Source organism: Cardiocondyla obscurior, linkage group LG01 (genome assembly GCF_019399895.1).
Source record: "Cardiocondyla obscurior isolate alpha-2009 linkage group LG01, Cobs3.1, whole genome shotgun sequence".
NCBI lineage: Eukaryota > Metazoa > Arthropoda > Insecta > Hymenoptera > Formicidae > Cardiocondyla > Cardiocondyla obscurior.
Genome location: NC_091864.1, coordinates 11,038,232 through 11,060,229, shown reverse-complemented (window position 1 = coordinate 11,060,229; position 21,998 = coordinate 11,038,232). Strand labels below are relative to the sequence as shown.

The 21,998-nt window shown below is 40.9% G+C and overlaps 1 protein-coding gene across 5 annotated transcripts in view; it reads right to left on the bottom strand.

Annotated features, from left to right (window-relative positions):
* The window catches only part of LOC139105825 (paired box protein Pax-6), an 82,202-nt gene extending 60,354 nt beyond the window's left edge, over nt 1–21,848 (bottom strand). For 2 of the 5 annotated variants that reach the window (XR_011546248.1, XM_070662127.1), the window contains exons 1-2: nt 6,654–7,909; nt 1,479–1,602 (exon numbers count right to left, since the gene is read on the bottom strand). Coding sequence is in view for 4 of the 5 variants with exons in the window: in XM_070662127.1 (XP_070518228.1) it covers nt 1,479–1,491 (13 nt within the window). In the remaining variant the exon portion in view is untranslated. Of the gene's footprint in view, nt 1–1,478; nt 5,404–6,653; nt 7,913–21,250; nt 21,293–21,550 lie in introns of those variants that run through there. The other 3 variants (XM_070662143.1, XM_070662152.1, XM_070662134.1) reach the window with 3 other exon arrangements.
* Nucleotides 21,849–21,998: the final 150 nt, after the last annotated feature.

Genomic DNA, 21,998 nt, shown 5'->3' with positions numbered 1-21,998 from the left:
GGAAATCCTTTTCTCTTATCCCTATATTCCACCATGTTTCACCGACAATTAGTATGTAATGACGACATATCCAAAAACAATTGAAGAAAACGTAGATTAAAGGCAAGTATCGCAAAATATCGAGCAAGACTTCTCTTTAGCCGAGCGTTTTAGCTAAGTTACACAAGAACCATCAGAATGTCGAGAGGGAAGAAATTATGATCTCGCGACGGAGAAGCGAAGGATCCCGCAGAAGGAACGAACCGGGCCCGGAAAACACGGCAAGGCGAACGAAGAGTGTGAGGACTGGAAGGCGTAAGAGAATGGAAATCAATACGTGAAGTGAGCAGCCAGTTTCAGGCAGAAGTTGCCGGCTTTAGAAAGCCTTGAGACGTCGTCTTGCCCATCCTCTTCGGACCCTTGTGTTAAGAGAGCTCGAGCAAGGGCGGGCGAGAGGAAGCACCGGTGACAGAAAGTTGGAGGAAGCGAGAGGGTGACCGGGGATTGAGGAAGGCACGGAAGAGCGCGAGGGCGGGAGAGACGAGAGGTTCCATTCAGGACTAATGGGGTTAAACGCCTTAGCCATCAACCGAACGCCTCCCTCTTGATTCTCGGACGTTTCGATTCGTCCGGGGCTAGAATTCGAATTATCCGTAATATCTCCGGACATAGTTTACATTCGCCGAGACTTCGTCCCGTAAATTAATAGAAAAAGTGTATGCCTAGCGAAATAATGATGAAAATGTAAAAGAAGAAAAAGAAAAAGGAGAAACCGTCATCGAACATTTACATTATACATATGTATATTAATATTGCAAATAAATTTTGTTATTTAAATCAAAGCAAAAAACTTCTTATAAACCATTTTACAAAATCGTAAAAATAATTTTCTTTTAACGTAACAAGCCCGTATGACATAAAAAAAATTATAGTAAATGGCATTATTATTCGAGAAAAGTGCAAAAAATTGCAGCAATTTTAAACGACAATATATGCTAGTTAAACTTATTAAGTCGTTAATGCATGCGCCAATCATAGAAAGAGAATTCGTTGCATGTATAGCGGTTATGCGCCATCAGCATTTCGTAGTCATCGTTCAGAAGTCGTTAAGTTTTATGCTCTTTGGGTAGCAAAAGAAAATGAGAGAGAAAGAGAGAGACGGAGAAAGAGAGAAAGAGAGAGAGCTCCGCTTCCGTAAAAGTCTTATCATAATCGTTCTCGTGATGGCTCGTCGTAATGGGATGCTGGATTAGAAAATGACGTATGGTCACAGATCGATGTAGAAAGATCTTTCAATACATTTTTAGGAACGTGTTACGACGGATCTGCGCGCTTTAACTCTTTCTATACCACTTGTTTGCTGAAGACATCGACTTTTTATGTCATTTTTTAATCAGCAATAAATTATTATTATTAAAACAATTATCTTTAATCGCACATATCGATGAATACTGAATATTTAAGATATGATAATTACGTGTTAGGGAATACACGCTTACCCTTGTGTGCCATATCGTCAGCAGTGACCGAAGCTATAAGGCCGGTTGCGCCCGGCCATGGAGCGACCGCAGCGCCCAGTTGCTGCGAAGGCAGAATCTTCGGGCCTTTAAACACTTCCGTTCACTGAAACCCATAATTTATATCGTTAGAAAAAAAGCCTTAACTTTCCACACGCTAATAATTCTCTGATTTTCCGCTCGGAGATGGAATAATCGAATCACCCGGCGACTCAAAAAGATACCGTCTAATCTCACGATGAGAGTTCGGAACGTAATAAAGTTGCACCTTGACGAACGCGATAACCAGATATTTCGTACAATTAACAACGCGATTAGTGAAAGAATACTGCGGTTTGCTCCGAGACCATTTAGAGGCTTTAACGACCCGCCCAAACTGTCACGTCGACCGTCGCAGTTAATTCGACGCTGAAAACATATCTACGACACCTGTGCAAATCTGCGTCATTTGCATATCACGACTGTGTGCGTCGCCTCCAACATATTGAAGTATTATTGAAACAGAGAAAATGAATTCGCAGACAAAATTTCATAAAAACGAATAAATATTCATTTGGACTGATCAATGAAATTCAAAAGAAACAAACTACGACAACGTAAAACTAACTTTTACTGTTTTGCTGAGTAAATTAAATCTTTGATCTTAAATAAAATTTAATAAAAGATTCGATATCGAGTTACGAGAAAAAAATGTTGATAATTTGTATTTTTGTATGCAAACTTGAAACATGATTGTATCAGTTCTCATAAGTCTTAAATGCAAAAGAGGACGTGAATCATCTTTGAAACGAACGAGATCTTTTCGACTATTGTAACACTGACGACATAAAGTGTTTTAATTACCGAGAATCGCGCACGTTGAAGTAGTCAACTCTACTCATGAACGTAACACTCTCAGTGTATTTTTCGTTATCGCAGACTGAGAAAAAGAGGGCGAAGTGGCGGTACTAGAAGGGATGAAAATAAAGCTAAGTGCGATAATTAGTGTTGGAAAGGGTTAGTCAACTGAGAGCTTGTGCACGAGAGTTGTATCGGCCCGTGAATAAAACGCGTACAAGGAAGCTATGAAAAAAAGATACAGTCCGTAAATGGAGAATTTAAGGGATAAAAATTAAACATCGTCGTTGGCCGCATTATAAAATACACCATAGAAATTGAAAGTAACATCCCGATGCTTCGTACTTATCAGAATCAATTTTAAACGCATGTGAAATACAATGCTTCATTATAAACATTGAAACAACAACTCGTGTAATACAAAATGAGAAGAGACTGAAATTTAAAATTGTGACAAAAGTAATATTTGACTCCGAAAACTCGTGAAAATTATTAACATGCATTTATTCTGCATATGTCAGAAGAGAAAGAAACAAAAATTAAGTTTTATTATTTAAATCAAATCACGTTTTATTATTTAAATCGAATCACGTCATGATTTTTAAACGATTTACTTGCGCCGGTTGATTCGGTGGATTTAAACACGAGGCAGTGCAAATACCTAGGCAAAATATACCTCTCTTTTCTCTTTCATTATCCACGATGCTCTTTGCGCTGCAATACGAGAGAGCGTTTCGTCGTGCTAAGGCGGCGCGGGAGATGAGATGCAGCCAGAAAAAAAAAAGAACGAGTTGAACGAGAGGCGCGACGAAAGGCACGCGTTTATGTGTATATGAGAGAAAGAGGGTACAGAGGTGAAAAGAGAGGGAGGGGGCGTTAGAACGTATTGCATTCGCATATTGTGCGAGAGGATTACCTAGGATTATGCCCGACTGAGCGCAAACAGGATCACGTCACTTCTGTTTGCAAGACACCAAGTCGTCGATTTACTGAACTCAAACTTGCGACTTTACCTCACGCGGAATCGTCAGAACAGCGGTCTTCCGAAAAGCTTTTTTTCAGTCGTATACTGTTTCAGTTTGGTAAAATTAGTTGGTGAAGAAGAGTGTTTAACATTAGCATGCATGGCAAGAAACGAGATGCGATTTTTCAATTAATTCCTAGGTAACTCGTTTTCCGACGACAATAAATAATTTTTTCGTCACTCCAAATATTTATTTTTTATATTAAAAATATTTTAATTTAAACTAAATATCAGATTTTATAATCGCATGAGTCTCGCAATAACCTAAAAGCCCGCACGCAATAATTCAATCGACTGTCCAAGATATTTTTGTTTTCATACTTGTATATTAAAAAAAATTAATGTTAATATAATTTTCTGTCAACACAGTGCGACAAACTCAAACTCCTCGCGAGCGGAACGGAACGTGACGCAGCGCGGTGAGATGGGTGCGGTGGCGGAGCGGCGGCGAGAACGTAGCATTATACACGCGGATGATAATAGGTTCCATATCCACGAGCTTGCTGGCGCATTATGCTTTACATTTCCGGCGAAACACTGTTAATGGCACCCGCCGCCGTCGCTACCGCGACTACCGTCGAAATCCACCCCCGTAATACATGCCCAACAGCCCCCGCAGGCATTAACCGCTCGCGCTACCGTATAAAGTGACTTCCGCCCGCGATTACGTTCGTCGTGAGCACGTACCGCGTTTGTGCGTTTGTACATTAATTGTTAATTAACGCCGGTGAAGAACGAGGTCGTGTACTATCGGCGATAAACTGTTCCGCGCAATCGAGAACGATCGGGAGATAAATCGTCGCGGCGTAACGCACACAGCTTGCTCCGGATTAATTAGTTTTGGTTTCTAGTATCCGCATTTGTACTTCTTTTCTTCTTTTTTCAATTTTACCCTCGCCCAAGATACGTTTGCATATTTAATTCGTTTCCTTATCAACGATTTTACGTAAATGATACATTTGTTATCTCAAAAGTTTGACTACGATCGGATGCAAATTGTGTAACTAAATTACCTACGCCTTGAGAGAAGTACCTTCGCAAGTCTACAAAATATTAATCCTCGCATAAGACATTGAATTATAGTAACTCAAGTCGACTTTCAAACGTTAGAATTTGTATAAAAAACTTTCTTTTATATTTCTAAATAATTTTAGATCTTCTACTAATTTTTTCTCCTAATGTCTGGTGTATCCATTAAAACAAATGCTTTAAAATTGATATATTAGGTTTTAAAATTCAAGCAAAAAGAAACAAAGCGACTGAGATAGTGCCATTTAAAGGTTAATGATATAAAATCGTGATGTACGTATGAACTTATAGATACATTAAGTCGAACAATCGAAGGAGCCTTAGCCGTTTCTACCAGCTGCGAAATTGCTCCTAAACCTTGAATAAATATTGGAGTACTGGTATTCACGTCTTCCAGTGCGTTTGGTAACGCAGTACTTTCACAATCTTCGCTTTTTATCTTTAACTTTCGCAATTTGCGGCAGCGTACATGTGTTCAGAAAAATTTGCTTTGCACACGACTCCGCAGAAATTTCCTTAATTGCCACGTGATAACGTATTTAACGATATTTCTCGTTTTTTTTTCTCTCTTTTATTTTATTCCGATCAAAATTCGATAATGTCCCAATCCATTGCAGATGTAGACCGTCGAAAGACGTTTCATTGATCAACGTTAATTCGCGCGCGTCGTTTATAGGATCTATTCCTGTTTAACGGCACGTTAATAATGAACAGTTAACGAGGCGTTAAACGGTTATAGATCTTACGGAAGGCTTCCTTCGAAACATAATACAATTCAATCTAATGCAATTGCGTTCTGTACCTATAAGGAGGTTCGCGGCCAATTTTCTGCTCTTTTGCAACAATTTGTCGCCGTATTTATGAGCTTTCTGCCTCGGATTTTCGAATTATTTTCATTACATCGCGCACCTCTCCGCGGGGTTCTTTATTTAACTTTCGGGGCACGCAAACTGTGATAAAATATTCGTTCTTAGATTTATACACATACATATAAACTGAGGGAAAAATATAGTTACTTTTGGCTTTGACTATAATTTTACGGCATTTTTTGTAGATATAAAGTTCATTTACGAGAATAAAAAATTTTTTTAACGTAACCAAAACGTATTTCAATTACATAATATGTATACATGTTTAATCAATATAAAACATTTGTTAGCATATTTTTCTTAGATTTACTGTAAGAACAAACATTTTGCAACGTTTTTGCTCACTTTGTTTAAAAATTATGTAAAAAATACTCGTAAAAAAATTCTCTCTCGAGAACGTCAGCTGAGAGGTCCACGCTGACTGACGTTCTTTATATTGCCGTTGTATATTTACTCCGATTAGAGAATCAAGTCTACCGCAAAGAAACTGCCGCCGGAACTAGCCGGTGTACAATGTACCGTCGCTGGAAAGAAGTCCCACATTTGCGCACTCGAACATTCAGACCCGGGGGTTGTTTCATTCGCGCGTTTTACGAGTCGTATAAAGCCTATCGCCTAATTACGCCATAATATCATGAGGAGCGAGAGAAAGAGAGAAAGAGAGAAAGTGTGGAAAAGGCACTGTCGAGCAGACACTCTATATACGTCACGGAAATTCGCGCTATTCAATCGCTATTCGTCTCCGGCGATGAGCTCGCGGGGGAGAGCGAGTTTCCCAGTGCTTTAAGCCGTATTACACGCTACGTGCGTACAATCTGCATTCCCGCGCGCGACGCACATTCGCCTGCCGCGGCTGATACGCGAGGCTGTGTTAATCAGCGGGATGAACCGCCGGGATTCTCGGGCGCGTTTGCTACACAACGAGCGATTAATGGTATTCAATTAGCTCGTACTACGGAGTTCTCGCAGCCTTCGCGCCGATTCTTTTTTTCGAGCGCTCTTTTATTTTCGATTCGAATTGTTATTTCTTTCTTTCTGATTTCAGCAAATGTTTTTTAAATATTCAAGTTTAATTTTGCGAGATGTTTCAGTTGTCCAACTGTTGACGAGTGAAGGAGTAAAATTAGGTCCAGTAAGAAATTAATCTGTTACTTTAAAGTTTGAATAGAATAGTCGATAATGGTTGATTAAAATCTTATATTTATAAGGTTAATATATTATTATATTATGTATGTAAATTCAGAAGAAAGGAATTCACTCCGGTGCAACTTTTAGTTTCGGTTTGTGACAAAATTCTATTTTATATAGGCCGAAGCCACAATTGATTTTTAGGCAGAAACGATTTTTGGCCGTAAGGAAAGCCGGAATTTTAATCGAAAATCGATGGACACTACGTACCAAGAGCTGCCGGTGGCGGACCGTTCCTCCGACGTTTCGACGAAGGCACCACTGCGAATCCGTTAGTCGGGTCTTGCTCTCGTCGCACCTCGCGTTATACGAATCACAGTCCTCGATGTTACGTGATTCTGTCACTTACGCTGGACGCGACACTCGAATTCGACCTATCGGCTCCGATCGCGTTCGCGAAAATCTCCTCACTCTCGGACAGTCGCGCGCGTTTACAAGCTTGTTGGTCGATTCGTCGAGGGTGGCGAAACGATTTTCGCGTCAGCTGTCGCGCACGATGGGTTCTCGACGGTAAGAGAACTTGTGACGATGCAACCGCACCGCGCCTGCTGATCCGCGCGAGTGCAGCACACGTGCCGCTCTGCAGCGTGATTCTTCTCCTCTCTCGTTTCCGCGAGAGATCTGTCGGAGATTGGGGTGGAGGAGGGCGATCCTGACGACGCGGACGCTACGCGAAGAGTTTATATGCCTAGACTTTAACGAAGGGGAGCGAGCGAGAAAGAGAGAGACGTGTATACGCATACATGTAGCGACGAATACACGAAGAAAACGAGGAAGAGAGAAAAAACAAAGAGAGAGAGAGAGAGAGAGAGAGAGATAAATAGTGAGCGAGAGAGAGGAGAGATAGAGAGAGATAGATGAAGAAAGAGAAAGAGAGAACGAGAGAAGAGGGCGGCGAGATACGTGTCGACTGTCGAGAGAAAAGGCGAGAGCGCGGGACTAGCCGCGCTGGAAATATTATTAGGTAAAGCACACGCACGGACTGATACGCACCGACTCGCGGACTCTCGTTGGGTCGTGCCGCCGTGGTGACCGCGGCCTCGTGTTGGTACGTCAGACTGCCGCGTTCGACCAATGGCCGGTGGGCGCAGCTTCCCTTCTCCGCGCCCGCGGCGCGTCACGTGCGGGGAGAGGGAAAATCCCCAGCTCCGCTTCGTGACATCATCGATTCTGAATGGTGGAGATGCTCAACCGTGCGGAAGGTACATCGGAGGGCGCGTGCTGCGCGCGCAACGCGCACGCTCGGCAACGTGCGCGTACCTCACCGAACCGGGGAAAAAGAACGTACGCGGCCGGAGGGGGATACGCGTATTAGCGTCAGACGGAGACAAACCGCAATGCGAGAACGATATGCTGCCTGCCGCTCTCGTCTGTCCTTCAATATTTCTTAATTTTTTTTTTTTTTCTCGTTTCTACCTATCATTATCCTTTATGCATATTATGTTTTTCGGGTAATTAAACTTAATAATTTGATATTTTGAATATTATATCGATTGTTATAATTAGCATTTGAATTTTGAAATCAAATTGTATACCTATTTAAACTTTAAATGGATCGCTGTGTTACGATAATCCGATACGATTTTTTAAAGTTGGAAATTTTTGAAGATTTTTGTTGATTTAGCCGATTTGTTTTGCCGATTAAAAAAAATGCATTTAAATTAATATACATATTATTACACATACATATAAAAGAATTTTGGAATATCAATATGGATAGTTACATAAAAAATTTCACGTATGTGTTATAAAAAGATTTAATTAAAATATAAGATAAAATAAAATTATTTTATCCGTGGAATATTATTGGTTCCTAACTGAATATAACATGATTTTCCCTTTCGAAGATAAGGGTATTATCTTCACACCTAATCGAATCAACCTTGACAGTTTGTATAAAAAGCAGTTATAAATTTATACAAGGTATTGTAAACTCAAACACTTTTCTTATTCTACATTTTTTTAATGTCTTATAATACATACGCATAAAAGTGGACGTTATCAACCTAAGTTTTTTTTTTTTTTTTTTCCAAAATATTAGATGTTTAAAATTCTATTCCGACTTATGTTATTTTATTTACGTCATATTTATTCATATTATCTTTCTGATTCTAATATTTAATTGTTCATGAAATTTTAAACATTAGAAACAGACATTCTAATAAATTTCACGATGAGAAATATAGAAAATAAAATGTTTTGTACTGAAGATATTCTAATAATCGAAATAAATTCAAAATTGCTCCCGATTTTTATACTGGAGACAAATTCCGGAGAAGCGGGGAAGCTGCGCGTGTTTCAACGTCGTCGGAATTTCGCGTCGTTCGCACTCCAAGAGCTGGAGAAAGGCGCGTCTCGCGCGCGAGGGATATTAAAATATAATTGGCGTTTGTCCCCTATGCGCGCAAAGCGGTATCTAGTCACGCGTGGACCGGCCGACCGTGGGTGTTATGCACACTAGAATACGTCAGGCGTGCGCGGGGGTGATTCACCATCTCTCCGTGTGTCCCTACGCTCTCTTCTCGGCGGTCGTGGGTTGAGGAGGGTGGATGCATCCGCTCCCCTGTCGACGCGATGCGTAGGGCCGCAAGCTCGTTTCACACGGAAACTTACCGAGACACGGGGCTCGCAAATCCCTTTTTCCTTCTATTTTTTTATCGAGAAGCGATCGGTTTTGCGCTCGCGATTTCGACGGCGACGACGTAACTTCCGACTGGAATACGAAAACCGAAGTAACACGCGGCATCGATCGATCTCGGCAACTCAGAAACTGTCGCTTTCGCACGAAACGAGGCACGTAATGGATCGCACGCGGAAAGTGGAGCGAATGCTCTTATATTGATTTATCGACGGTGTTTTATGAGAAACTTGAGTTACAACGTCCATTTCGTCGAAATTCAAATCCCCTGTTCGCACACGAATGTTATAAACGTAATGACAACCCTTTTTGGAAAGTAGTAAAACCAAGTAGATACCTCTGTTACATTGAGAAAAAAATATAGTATTATTTGATGCCAGTCTTTAACTTGTTAATTTAAGCCGTTCTGCTCCAAAAAGGTGGCTCGGTAATAGATAATCTGATTAATTGCCAAACGTGTGAGAAGTGCTGAAGAATTGCATAACAAATTGCGAACAACAATCACGTAAGATGATCGTGTTATAAACTCGATCAAACAACTGAATGAATTGCGAAGGTCAGCGGTGGTACGATTTGCGACATAAGAAACTCTGAGAAGTTTGCTCAAGTTATCTTTGCGAGAACTTCGTCGAAGATAACGAAATAAAAACAAGTGTCACAGATGCTCGAGGTAATTCGGCAGTAATGAAGTCTCTACTTGCTATAAATACCTCTACGTATATTTAAGAAATTGAAATCTGTTGTCTTAAGAGAAGGCGTTAATTGCAAAACAGACGAATGTAATAGTAATATTTGTATAGAAAAGTTTAACTTGACAAATATTAAATTGACATATTTGTTTAATATTAATTTAATATTAACCGACAATTGATTGCAAAATTTTTTAAACAGTCAATTAATAAAATTTGTAACGTTTTATAAATTCTTTTGCTTATTTCTTTTTTCATATCAGCTATCATTGATAAATAATTATCTCATTGCGTGCTGCGAGCTAATTTGCGCGAGCAAGGGGCGTCCGCGAGTATATCACAGAATCTGAAAAGCCGTTGCTGCAGGTCACGATGTGAACCCGGCTTTAGAAGATCCACGCGGTGGAAGTAACGCGTTTCGATTTTGCGTTAGCTCAGCTACGCGTGAATCCAGCCAAGGTCAAGTCGTTCCCCGCTTCCGAGCATCCCTCCGGCACTCGGGCAAGGCTCTTAAGATCAATTCCAACCAATTTTATACGCGTAGAGTAGCGCGCTACAAAAACACTATGATGCTAGGTGAAGACGCAATTATTTTCGTTTACGCGCTACCTGCTTTCGACCAGCCTTTCGCTGCCAATTAACGCGTCTTAATAAACTAATTATACCAAAATGTTTCACGATTATTAATTCCGCCGCGTCCTCAAGCTTTTGCAAGTATAAAAAAACAGTTTATTAATAAATACGTTGAAAAAACAACTACTGGGATTATCGAGCCACGTTATCACGCTCCCCGAGTTACGTTCAAATTTTCCGACCTGTCCACATGTCGACATTGTTGTCCCTGGCAAACATAAGACAGATCGACAACTATTTTCACCGCGCGCCATTTAACGAGCGCGTTATCAGCACGCCGTGCTTGCCTATCCGGTGATTCTCCATCGCCACTTGAGCAAACTTGAGAGTAGCGGGATTCTCGATGGCGCGGCCAGCCGAGCAAAGAGCAGAAAAGTTATTGTTTACCGATCCTCGCATGTCTGTTCTCAAACACGCGATAACACTGTTTGCGAAGTTTGGATCTACCTCCGAAAACAAAAAGAAATGAAGAGCCGATCATAGCTTTACGCAATCGCTATTATATCAATACGACACGTCGTTGCCGGCTCGAAGATGGGTTGAGGATGGCGAGAAGTTTGTCGCGGTCGTAATGATATGATAAGCGGCGAGAGAAATTACTTTACTAAAGCTATAAATTATTTATTCATTTTTTTCTAAAAAAAATGCTAATAATTATACAATTAAAGGGACTTAAAAAATTATAACATTTTGATTCGAAAACTGAACACCTCGTACACTGTATACAGCAAGTATACATATTCTACACCTACTAACGTGCACATAATTTGAAAAATTTGTCGAGCATTCCGCTCGCCACCTGGTTCTCCATTTCTTTAAGCGTAATCTAATTCGCCAAAATATTTTCACATTCCTGAGCGAGCAGGTAACTGAACAAGGTGCGGGGCAAAACAAGAAAACGAAAGACTCGACACGGGAAGAAAACGAGCGCGGGCGGATAAAAGAGAGAAAGAGAAAAAGAGACCGCGAGAGTGCGAGAGGCGCCGAGAGAAAGGGCCAGGTAGAGAAGGGCAAAACAAACAAATTAACGTCAGAGTCGCTTGTTTATTGTTGGGTGGGGACACGGTAACCACGCCTTTGTCAAGCACGCCCTCCGAGAGCGTTACGTTCACCGCTGCCTCCACGTCCCCGCGTATTCCGCTATCAACGCCCCTGGCTCCCTCCAAGTCCCCCCACTGCGTCGCCCGTCACTCGACGCCCGAACGTGTACACGGTGGTGGAAGTGACGTCAGCAATCCCGACGCCAGGCATGCAACAGGCTGCTTTCGGCTGGCCACCGAGACGCTCGATCGTAACTCGCCTACTCTGTTTTTCAAATCGCCCCGCGTCCAAGTTCGCGCGGAAAAGGGCGCCGTCTGACTGGTCACCCAAATCACGTGACGCGATGCCATTTTTCGCCGCGCTTTATTTCGTTAACGGCGGGAACGCGGGCCACGGCGCGACAACTTATTGGCAAAAATTAATTTCTCGTAGTGTCGAACCATTATTACGATGCAATCTTTATTTGTCAAAATATATTTATTGTCAAGCGTGAGTCCAGTCTAACTTAACTTAATCTAACTTTTCTGCAACAGTTATATTAAACTCAACATCAATTTCTTATAGTCTTTCTTTCTTTTCTATGTATATTAAAAAAAAAAAATTATTTTATTTTTGTTACGCTTGAAAAGTAACATTTGTTTCACTTAGCGACTTGTATTACAAAATAAAATACCATTTATTCGTTTGTTACTTCTTTTCCCCTTTAAAGCTCAACTTAACCCAAGACGTTTTCACAATTTGTGAAGCGTGGTACACCAAAGCGAAGAAACGAAGAGCTACGCGATGCTCATTTCAAACGCGATTACGAACCGATAAGGGAACGAGGAGAACACGAGGAGAAAGAGGGGTAGTTGTCTAGGGGGTGCTCTCTCGCTTGCAGCCGCGCCGCTGCGTGGACTGTAAATTATACCGGGCAGATAGAGAGAAATTCATGCTCTGATGACGCAGCGTTAACCACTCTCCGGTCATGCGATGATCAAAGGTAACAGTAATGGTCCGTGAGAGGATATCCGCCTGTATTTCGCCTAATATACTGCACGCTAAATGCTGACGCGATTTCGGCAGCTGGACCGAGAGAGGGAACGACGATAGGCGAGAAGCGAAACGCGTAGAACGCACCGAGAGGGTGAGACGAAGACGGGTGGATAAAAAGAACGACGGGAGGGAAGAGAAAGAGGACGTAGGAGGGCGCGTAACGTGCGCGTGACGGTGAGATACGCAAAATGCCATAAATCGTCGGAACAACGTACACCTAACCAGAGCGCCCTTCCCTGCGAACGGCTATAAGCGAGAGAGATCGCGCTTACCGTGTGGCTTTCAAAAATTTCACACACATTACCGATCTCTCCTCCCAAACGGTGCGCGGCCGCGCTTCGTTCCGCTCTTGGTTCGATCCATCATTTCGGTAGTTTACTGGGAGCCGTGCTCGCCGAAAATTACCCCGATAACGTCCACCGCTCGTTTGTCTCTGGAGTTCACGCGGCAATTCTCTCTTTCACACGACGCTTCTATCACTACCGAATTAGATTCTTACGCGAAGCTAGTATAGTAATTTTAATCTAAAATATCTAAACCTTGACGTTCAACATAATAATGATATTTATGTATTTATACAAATAAGAATCTAAACTTTGATACTTAAAACAATAAAATTTAGATTCTTAAAAAAAAATTTTATTAATTATAATACAAAAAATTGTATTATTTTTTGTATGATAAGTACGCAAGTTACGATTTCCCTCCCTAAAGTATTCCCGTAAATATTCCTGTACGATCATTTCCGACAATTTTGCAGTCAAAGATATTTGTACTGTTACGAAAGATTGTACGCAATAAAGCCGAAGGGCCGGGCGATAGGACGCGCGTATCCTGACGGTATCGAATAATAGAAGACCTCTGTGTGTGCGCGCGGTAGTATCGGTATAATAGTGTTTCTGAATTCCCCTTGCCTCCTTGCCCCTAACGCAACGGGTCGACCAGGTCAAGTGTGCGCACACTAATCATGTCCCTGGTCGGCGAGCGGAGGTCTGTAAATGTACTGACGAAATGCGAACTATGTACGAAACACAATGCCCGACTCGCGCGGCTCTCGGGTCTCGCTCGGCCAGATGCCCACGACCAAGCATCACGCGTTTTGCGTGATGTTACCCGACGGAATGCGTGGGTCTCGCAATACGTTTTCCCAGTCCGCCACGTATCGATTATTCGCATCTTAAATTCGTATAAGTTTTTTTTTAAACCGAAGGTTCAGATAATTTTTACTTGTTTCTTCTCATTTGTGATGTTACTCTATTTTTGTTGTTTAATAAATAAATGTAAAAGAACAATCGAGTGAGTGGAAATCAGCCAAAATTCAATGTATAAATGAAAATAAAAAGACATGTCTGTTACCTCTGAGAACGATAAACTTTCAAAATGTATTAACCAAAATCGCGCTTTGCTGTGCGGAAATTCAAGACGCGATCCGTTGGGACGAAGACACGAGTGGTCGAAAAGCTAAGGTATCTGTCACCTTTTTTTCGTATAAATCGAGAACAATGTCACTCGACCGCGTTCCGAAAGATTCCAAAACCGACGTCGAGAGCTTTCCCACATAAAGATGTAGCGGGATCGCGGGGGCGGGAGTGTCGCGTGAAAAATCACAATGACGACTTTCGACCGTTGTTGTGGGATTCGTGTTGTCAATAAAAGCCCGAGTCGCGATATGTGAAAAAGGATCCGAAGATCGCAGGGGGATAAAGAGAAAACGCATAAGGGACGAGAGAGGATTAAAATCGAGTGCCCCTCTTCGAGAAGTATTAATCCGTCCCTTATTACAGACAGTTAATTTTTTTTTGTGCTCCTTCATGCATGTAGATGACCCTTCAGCTTTCGTGGGCAGCATAATAGAGATTAAATATGCATACATATTACTACGTGTAATTATTATGTGCAGAGTGAGTCGCTAGAAGTGTTACAGACCCATAAAATTAATCGAAATGTAAACTTTTTATTTTCTACGTTGAAAAACATTTACTTTATTGCACACTGCACGATTTAATCCCAAACAAATTGGAAAATAAGATTTTCATATTTCATGTAAATATACATATAACATGTACACTTTTACATGTACAGAGACGCTTCTTATAGAAATTCATAAGCGAAATAAGATACTTTATTAAAGCGAACCTGTACTTGAAATTTATTTATACTGAATTTAATTACAAATTTAACTGCATAACGTTCTTTTTGTCGTCGCTTGAAAATTACGTCGAAACATAATACATACGGGGAATTTTGAATAACGGCAGCAAACGAGATACTGAACGCTCGTCGCTTCAAACGCGCATGAAACGCTCTCGGCTTAAGAACCATTCCGTGAAATACGCGAGAGGGGCGCAGAGGGAAGCCCGGTGGGAGACGGAGAATCGGTGAAGCTTGAGGGGGTGTCTTTGAATGGGTAAGTTCCGGGATTTAAAATCCCAGGCTCCACTCGAAATCGCGTTACCAAACGTGTCTCCACCGCACCCTTGGCAGCGTGCGAAGGGATTAAGAGTACCTAGCGCAAAGTCCTCCGCCCATTTTCACGATATCTCACCGCGGGGTGTTCTTGGGTAACCGCAGATGCGTCAAAGTCTCGCCTCTCGAGTCTCAGGCCTGTTACGTAAGTACGCGTAAATATCGCCGCGTTTTCGGTGTCGTTGCTTGAAAATACCGGAGAAAATGTGTATGTGTGTGGTTCTTGTAGAGCAAAACGCAATTCGAAATGAAGACCCTCAAACGATTCGACGTGTCGCTCCCTTCATCTTTAATACGATAAAAAAAGAAAAAGTCTCTCTTTCTCGCTATCTCTCTCTCTTGTTCTCTCAATGCGAAGCAATTCAGTTTCAAAGTGAAGAAACGGGAAATATAATTAGAGACGGCGTTAAGTGCTCGAGCCCCTCGTGCGATATAATTAGCCCCGACCGTTCGTTTTCCGCGACGAGAAGCTCGCAAGAGTATTTCGGAAGTTACATCAGCTCCTTTGCACGCGCCACGTTTGATTGTGTTCACCTGTGCGGCGAGCGAAATGTTTTAAGACGTGCGATAACGGGAATAAAATGTATTAAAGAATTCTAAGTGCATTTGCTTTTGTTGGCGCAAGTAAATCGTAAGAACAAACGTGACACCGTTTCTTTTCATTTAGGGAGTCTTTAACGATTTGCGTTTTATAATTACCACAATTTTTATTTCTCGAAAATATTAACTCTTTTGTTATTTTATTGCAATTTTTCTTAAATTTTCTAAACTTTTTTTAATTTAATAATTAACAAAATATTAATTATATCAATCATTAATTCCTATTTTTTGTGATCTTTTGTCTTAAAAATTTGACCAAGATTTTGATTCTTTATTTATTTCTATCCGATTGTATTTTACTTTTCTTTAAAATATTGTAAACGTTTTTATGCTTTTTCGTATATTTTTGGTCCTAATTACGATAAATTTTTACGACACATAGGTGCGCGTTTCAATTCCCGATACTTCACGGTGGTCTATTTCTCGTCGTTCGTCGTCTGTCGTCTGGTTGGAAAATATCGCATCTTCGTGTAAAGTATCTCGATCGGTCTGGTGCATGACCGGCCGACGTCGGGTCATTCTATACTACAGTGAATTTTTTGTACCTCGGGATGCTACGGCTGCTCCATCGAGATCTGTTCGTCTCGTCTGTGAGCACCGGAGGATCCCTTTGAATTTCCGGAGTAATGTTACGCTTCTGGGTGGCATATCTACCCCTTCTCTCTCTCTCTCTTTCGTAATTTTATACAATCAATGTTATTACCTATTAGAATTTATTTAGTAAAATTTTATTTTTTAATCTACTGATTTTATTTTAAAAAAGTAAAAATAAAGTAAAAATAGTAAACAAAATTAATTTTAATATTAAAAGTATGTATTTTACGCAAGACTTATTTTAAATTACTATATAAAATTTGCAGTTATTTTATATTAAAATAATAATATATTAGTTGTGATAATTTAAAATACTCATATAATATTCAATTAACATTGTTTAAATTCTTTATAACTTGAATACAAAATAATGAGGTATAAAAATTAAATGATGAATATTCGCGCGCGCGAGTGGGCAAGTTGTCCTGCAAGAGTAGCTTTTCATGGAAATGACAGAATTGTGCCGAGGTAAGAAGGTGTCGAGGCAAATAAACGTAATGGTAATACGAGATACACACGATTTCTGTCCACACTGATCAATGGACCGAGCTGTATCTCAGCAGACATTAATGAAACCGAACACTGTAACATTCTTTTACGAAAGAATGGTGAATGCGCGCATGTAACAGACACGTGCATTGCAAGGATTCGATATTCTTAAATAGCCGAGGTTAAGGAATATTGCATGCAAGAATATTGCAAACGAAAAAAATATCCGCAGCTTCTTTCGTTCATTATTCGCAAGAGTCGTTGAATAATTTAATATCCTAAACCTACATATTGTTACTCCCGATGATTCGATTGCGAAATGCGATTATTTTTCCGATTGTTCGTCACCGTAAGTCACATTCGTCGCGGTCTCGAGTGTTCTCGTCGACGTCAATGAACAAACAGTGATCGCGACCGCGCGTAACACGCGTCGGCCCGGCGTGGCGTGCGCTTATAATCGCGACAAACACGTCCGGCACGCTGGGGACCAACTCCGGAGTCCCGGGCTTCCCGAACGCAACGTGGGACAGAAGTAGACAGCGGTCCGCGACGAATCGGACAATGCTTGACATCTCCATCTACGAGGCGAGACGGAAACGGGCCCCGCGACGTAGTCACGCCCCATCGCGACCTATTGTCCGTAGGGTCACGTCGTTTCGCCAAGATTTATCGTCGCCGAGATCCTCTCTCTTGTCATTATCCACGCTCGATTCGCGACGATTATCGAGCTCGTCGCACCGACCCACGACACCCTTCCCGTTCCCGTGGACTTTGTTTTTGTCATAGTTTCTGCTATTCGTGCAAACGGCAGTCTGCTACAAATTAACACATCTATCCCCACGTTAATCCTTTTATGAAGCAATGACGAATATACTTTCAATATTTTTGTTCATTTATTTATACGACTTTTATTTTTAATAAATGGTAATAAAACTAATATCGCCGCAGACGATATCTCTTGTTCAAACTAAACGACAATGAGAGAGTATAACGGGAGACATATTTGCGAACGTGAGTTTGTTTCGCCTCGCGCACGAGATTTATCGTCCGAGTAAGAGCATCTCGTTATTCCACGCGTCGAATATCGTTGCACGGACGTTCAAGATCGTCCTCGGATCATACCCGCCGTCAATTTTGTTTTCGACGCGCGACCGGCCGTGGCGATTCGCAATCCGGTGCCGCTCCGCACCGCCGTTATTAGCATGTCGAACGATGCTGCGAGAAACGAGAACGTTGATCCAGCAGGCGTATACGCGCCATTAATCCGCGCGCCGAATTACAAGCCACGCTGATGTTCAATGGCCCGAGTGTGATTTCCGCGCTGCGTTACTTTTCGCGCACGCGTGTTTCGCATCGATAACAAGTGCGTTTTTTTTTTTTTTTTTTAATCCGGATGAGCGTTCGACGTTACAGAAAAAAAAAATCAAGTAACGCGTTACTTTTGTGCTTTCAATACCAAATGTGCTTTTTTTTATAATTCTACGAGAGCGCGGAGGCGAAGTCGAGTTACACGCGCGTCCACGCAATTATACATCGCACGCACACGTGCGGCCTGTTATTCAAATGTATAATAGAAATGAACGTGGCGCGAACGCGAGAAAACCGAAAGAGAGCGCAAAAGATGCAAGGGTGCGGAAAAGCGGGAAGGGTATGAAAAGGAAGTTATGCACGAAGGTAGCTTGCGTGGGTGACGGTAGTGGTGGAGATGGAAGCGGCGGCGGCGAGGTAGTCATGACGACCGCAGCGACCAATCATCCGGAAGTAACGCAGCGCGAGATAACTCTGCATCCAATCAGGTTTAAAGCGAGGACGGGGCTGGCCATCCCCCGCAGAAAATCACCCCCGTAGCAAAATTTCCACCGTACGAGGGTAGATATACAAGACGACAGACGGCTTTCTCCCTCTCGGTCTTTGTCCCCCTCCCCCCCCTCTCTCTCTCTCTCTTTCTCTCTCTGTCACGATCATACTCTCGAAGCCGAGATGACGCGGGACGATGGCGGTTGTTATCCCCTCCTTTAGCTCGCTTTTTTTTTCATCTATTAATTCATAACCTTCGACCGCCAGTGATAACCTGCAGGTTGCTGATAAGACCGCCACGATGTCTAAGGGGAGAAATCTCCGGCCGTGGGACGCAACGACGCCGGTGGCGACTGATGAGCTCCGTGAAACTCGGAGATCGAGTTCTATACATATAGACGGAAGGGGAAAAGTCCGAGAGCAAAGAGCTTTCGGATATCTAATCTTCAAAAGCCGTTTCTCACAATTGTTCGATTTTTGCTGTCCCGCGTGTTTGCACTTTTGCATCCGCGCGATCGTTCGAGACCCTGATATCCGCAATTAAATCCCTAACAAATAATTATTTCGAAAAATCGATATCTACAAATAAAAAGTTTTCCTAACAATTTTCCGCTATTTCGCGATATCTGACTTTCTAAATGTTTGATACTATTGCTGTCCACATTTAATTAATGTTAACGAATTAACGTAACAAATAAACATTAGTCAAAAGAACGTAATTCTGAAAATTACGATATAAAATAAATACGAACTAATGAATTAAACGTATCGTATGTAAATTTTATTTGTTTTTATAAAAACCCTTTGCTTCAAAAGTAAAAATTACATTCTCGTTACATAAATAATTTGCAATAAGCTATTTTTAAATATATTGCTTTTATACCGGAGTAATACACATTAAAACAGTTAATAAATTTATTAGAAAAAATTGCTGCACTGTTTTAATTATTTAACGTTCACGTTACCTAAATATCTTTAAAATATCTTACAATGGCAGTGTGCGTGTAAGTTTAATTTTACAATTAAAATTTTTTTAATAACAAGAATAAATATATTATACATATATGTATTTCCCACAAGAAACAAAAAATCTCATACCGTAGTATGTTCAATTAACATTTATGTCATTTAACACCAAATTTTGTAACGTTAAGATGCTCCCTTTTTATTGTCTATTATTTTTTATTTTATTTAACATTAAAAGTTCATTGAGTACTTAGCTTAATTTTTCATTCCATTATTTTATGTCACTATTTGTTGATAAAAGCAATTTTTACGATACGTTCAACGTGCCTAGCGCAAATGTCCGCGTATTCACTCCGTCAAAGTACTTCTCGGAGAAAAAGAGGGGGCGAAAGAGAAAAAAAAAAGGTGAGTATAGTTTGTACGTTGCCTTGTATACGTCGAAAATGCGTTTATGGTCTGGCAGCGGACCGATAAGAAACCCCATAAAACAAACGGCGTCCCGTAAGTGTTTCGCGGTGCAACTTCGACGCCTCTTTCGACATCGTCGGTCGTCCCGGTTGTGTCTCGCATTTGTCACGTTTATCGACTTCGCGCCATGTATTCCGCGCGGTTTTACCGTGACACAGTTCGACGCACGGCGAACTTTACCGCCCACCGTCGCAGTCGGTAGGGCGATACCTTCGAAGAAAGCTTTTTAACCCCTTATCCAACAGAGACACTCGTTGAGACGATAATATTGGGGCAATATTGTAAAAATTTCGAATCGCTATTGAACTTTCAATATACGAGAGAATATAAGTTACTCTTGAACTTCAATTATAGTTTTAAAATATTTCTAATAATAAAAATAATTGAATTTATCATATTTATCGATGGAAATATCATAAGTTTGTCATTGAGTCTAACAATAATTTTTTTTTTTTTTTTTTAGTGTAGAGTAAAGCAAAAGAGAGAGAAAGAGAAAAAGCGATATAATTAATTTTTTTTTAAGTCACGTTTCTACTAAATAAACTGACTAAAACCAGAGATTTTTAAGATAAAATTCTACATTCGTCAGAAATACAAAATTATAGTTGAACCTAAAATACCTACTCTCTCAAGGTTGTGTTTAGGTAAAAAAAGATTCTCTTAGAGTTCATATCCGGTATATCTCGCGCGAAACCGAATTGCTAATTCGCTTCGTGTCTTCTTGATTACGATACAGGTCCACGGAAGCGGAAGAAAATAAAGGAAAGAAAAAAAAAGTTCCTCCATCGCGCCTTCTTCGCGCCGTTCCCGCCCCCGCGTGACTGGGCGGATGGATGGATGAATTCCATCGTTATCGAGTCGCACCCTCGTTTTATAAACGGAGCAGACCTCACCCCGCCCGCAAAATCTCTCGGCCGAACGTGCATATTTCCATTTGACACGCCTCGGCGGGCGCCTGATTTTATTAAAAACCCCCGTAACCCGATTCCACGCGCTTTCCCACGGGGAATGAAATGTTGTTTCTTTCGCAATCGCTCGATTTTCGCAAGGTGAACGCAATCATTTGTTATATTACGATAATATACGGCAAGTCGCATTTTATTTATGCAGTAATGATATGAAGTATTGAAGGATTTAAACAAATGTTTTACGACGAGTTGAAGAGCAAAGGATAAATTTGTAGAAGTAAATAGTTTTGTTTAAAGAAAGTATAGTATTGTTTTAAACTCTTAATTAGTAATTATAGAAAATCTTTGAAAAATTTATATTTTACATATCAATTTCTGTATAAATTTAATTTCTATATCAAATTTGATGTATATTTATCCTGTTCTCTATAAAAAAAAAACGCAGAAATTTGATTGTTAAAAAAAATAGTATTACACACTCACCGGTTCGATGCGCAGCAGCGGAGATATTCAGCTACGACGATACTGTAACATAAAACATAAAATATAAATTGTAGAGGCGTACAAAATGACCATTGTTAAAAAAAAAATTTCACACGTTCTTATAAATTTTTTAATTAAATAGTAAAGCAGAAAATTATATCCTGTTCAAATAAAATCTCATACATTACTTTTTTTATGTAAAATATAATGTATTTTTCAACTGATTTTTTAATGTACTATTGCTTCTAATTATTATCAAAATGCGATAGTTTATTTGATGTAATTGAAAATAATGTTTACCACAAGGTTGCTCCGCCGATGCACGATGCCGTCTCAGGCCCGGTCTCTCCTCTCAGAATGGAATGTGTCGAGCCATCATACCGCGCACTGGACACTCGCGAATGACCCGAATATTAAGTTAAATCGCGCGACACTACTTTACGATACTCGCGTAAAAAACCGACGAACCGACTGCGGTTCGTTTATTCATTATCGGCGACGAAAGCACGTGCACGTTCTTATCTGAAATTAGAATATGTACTGTTAATAAGAAATCAAACAATATGCAATGAAAATACATTAGAATACAAGTATTTTTCGGCACGCATACATATTTATTTACGGCACTAGTTACGCACTCAGCCATCTTGCACGAAACGACATGAATACCGCGCGAGTCACGACGCCGTGCGCTGTCCGTGCCACCGACCTTTGTCCGACCGAATCGTTACGCAGCGATAACGCGACA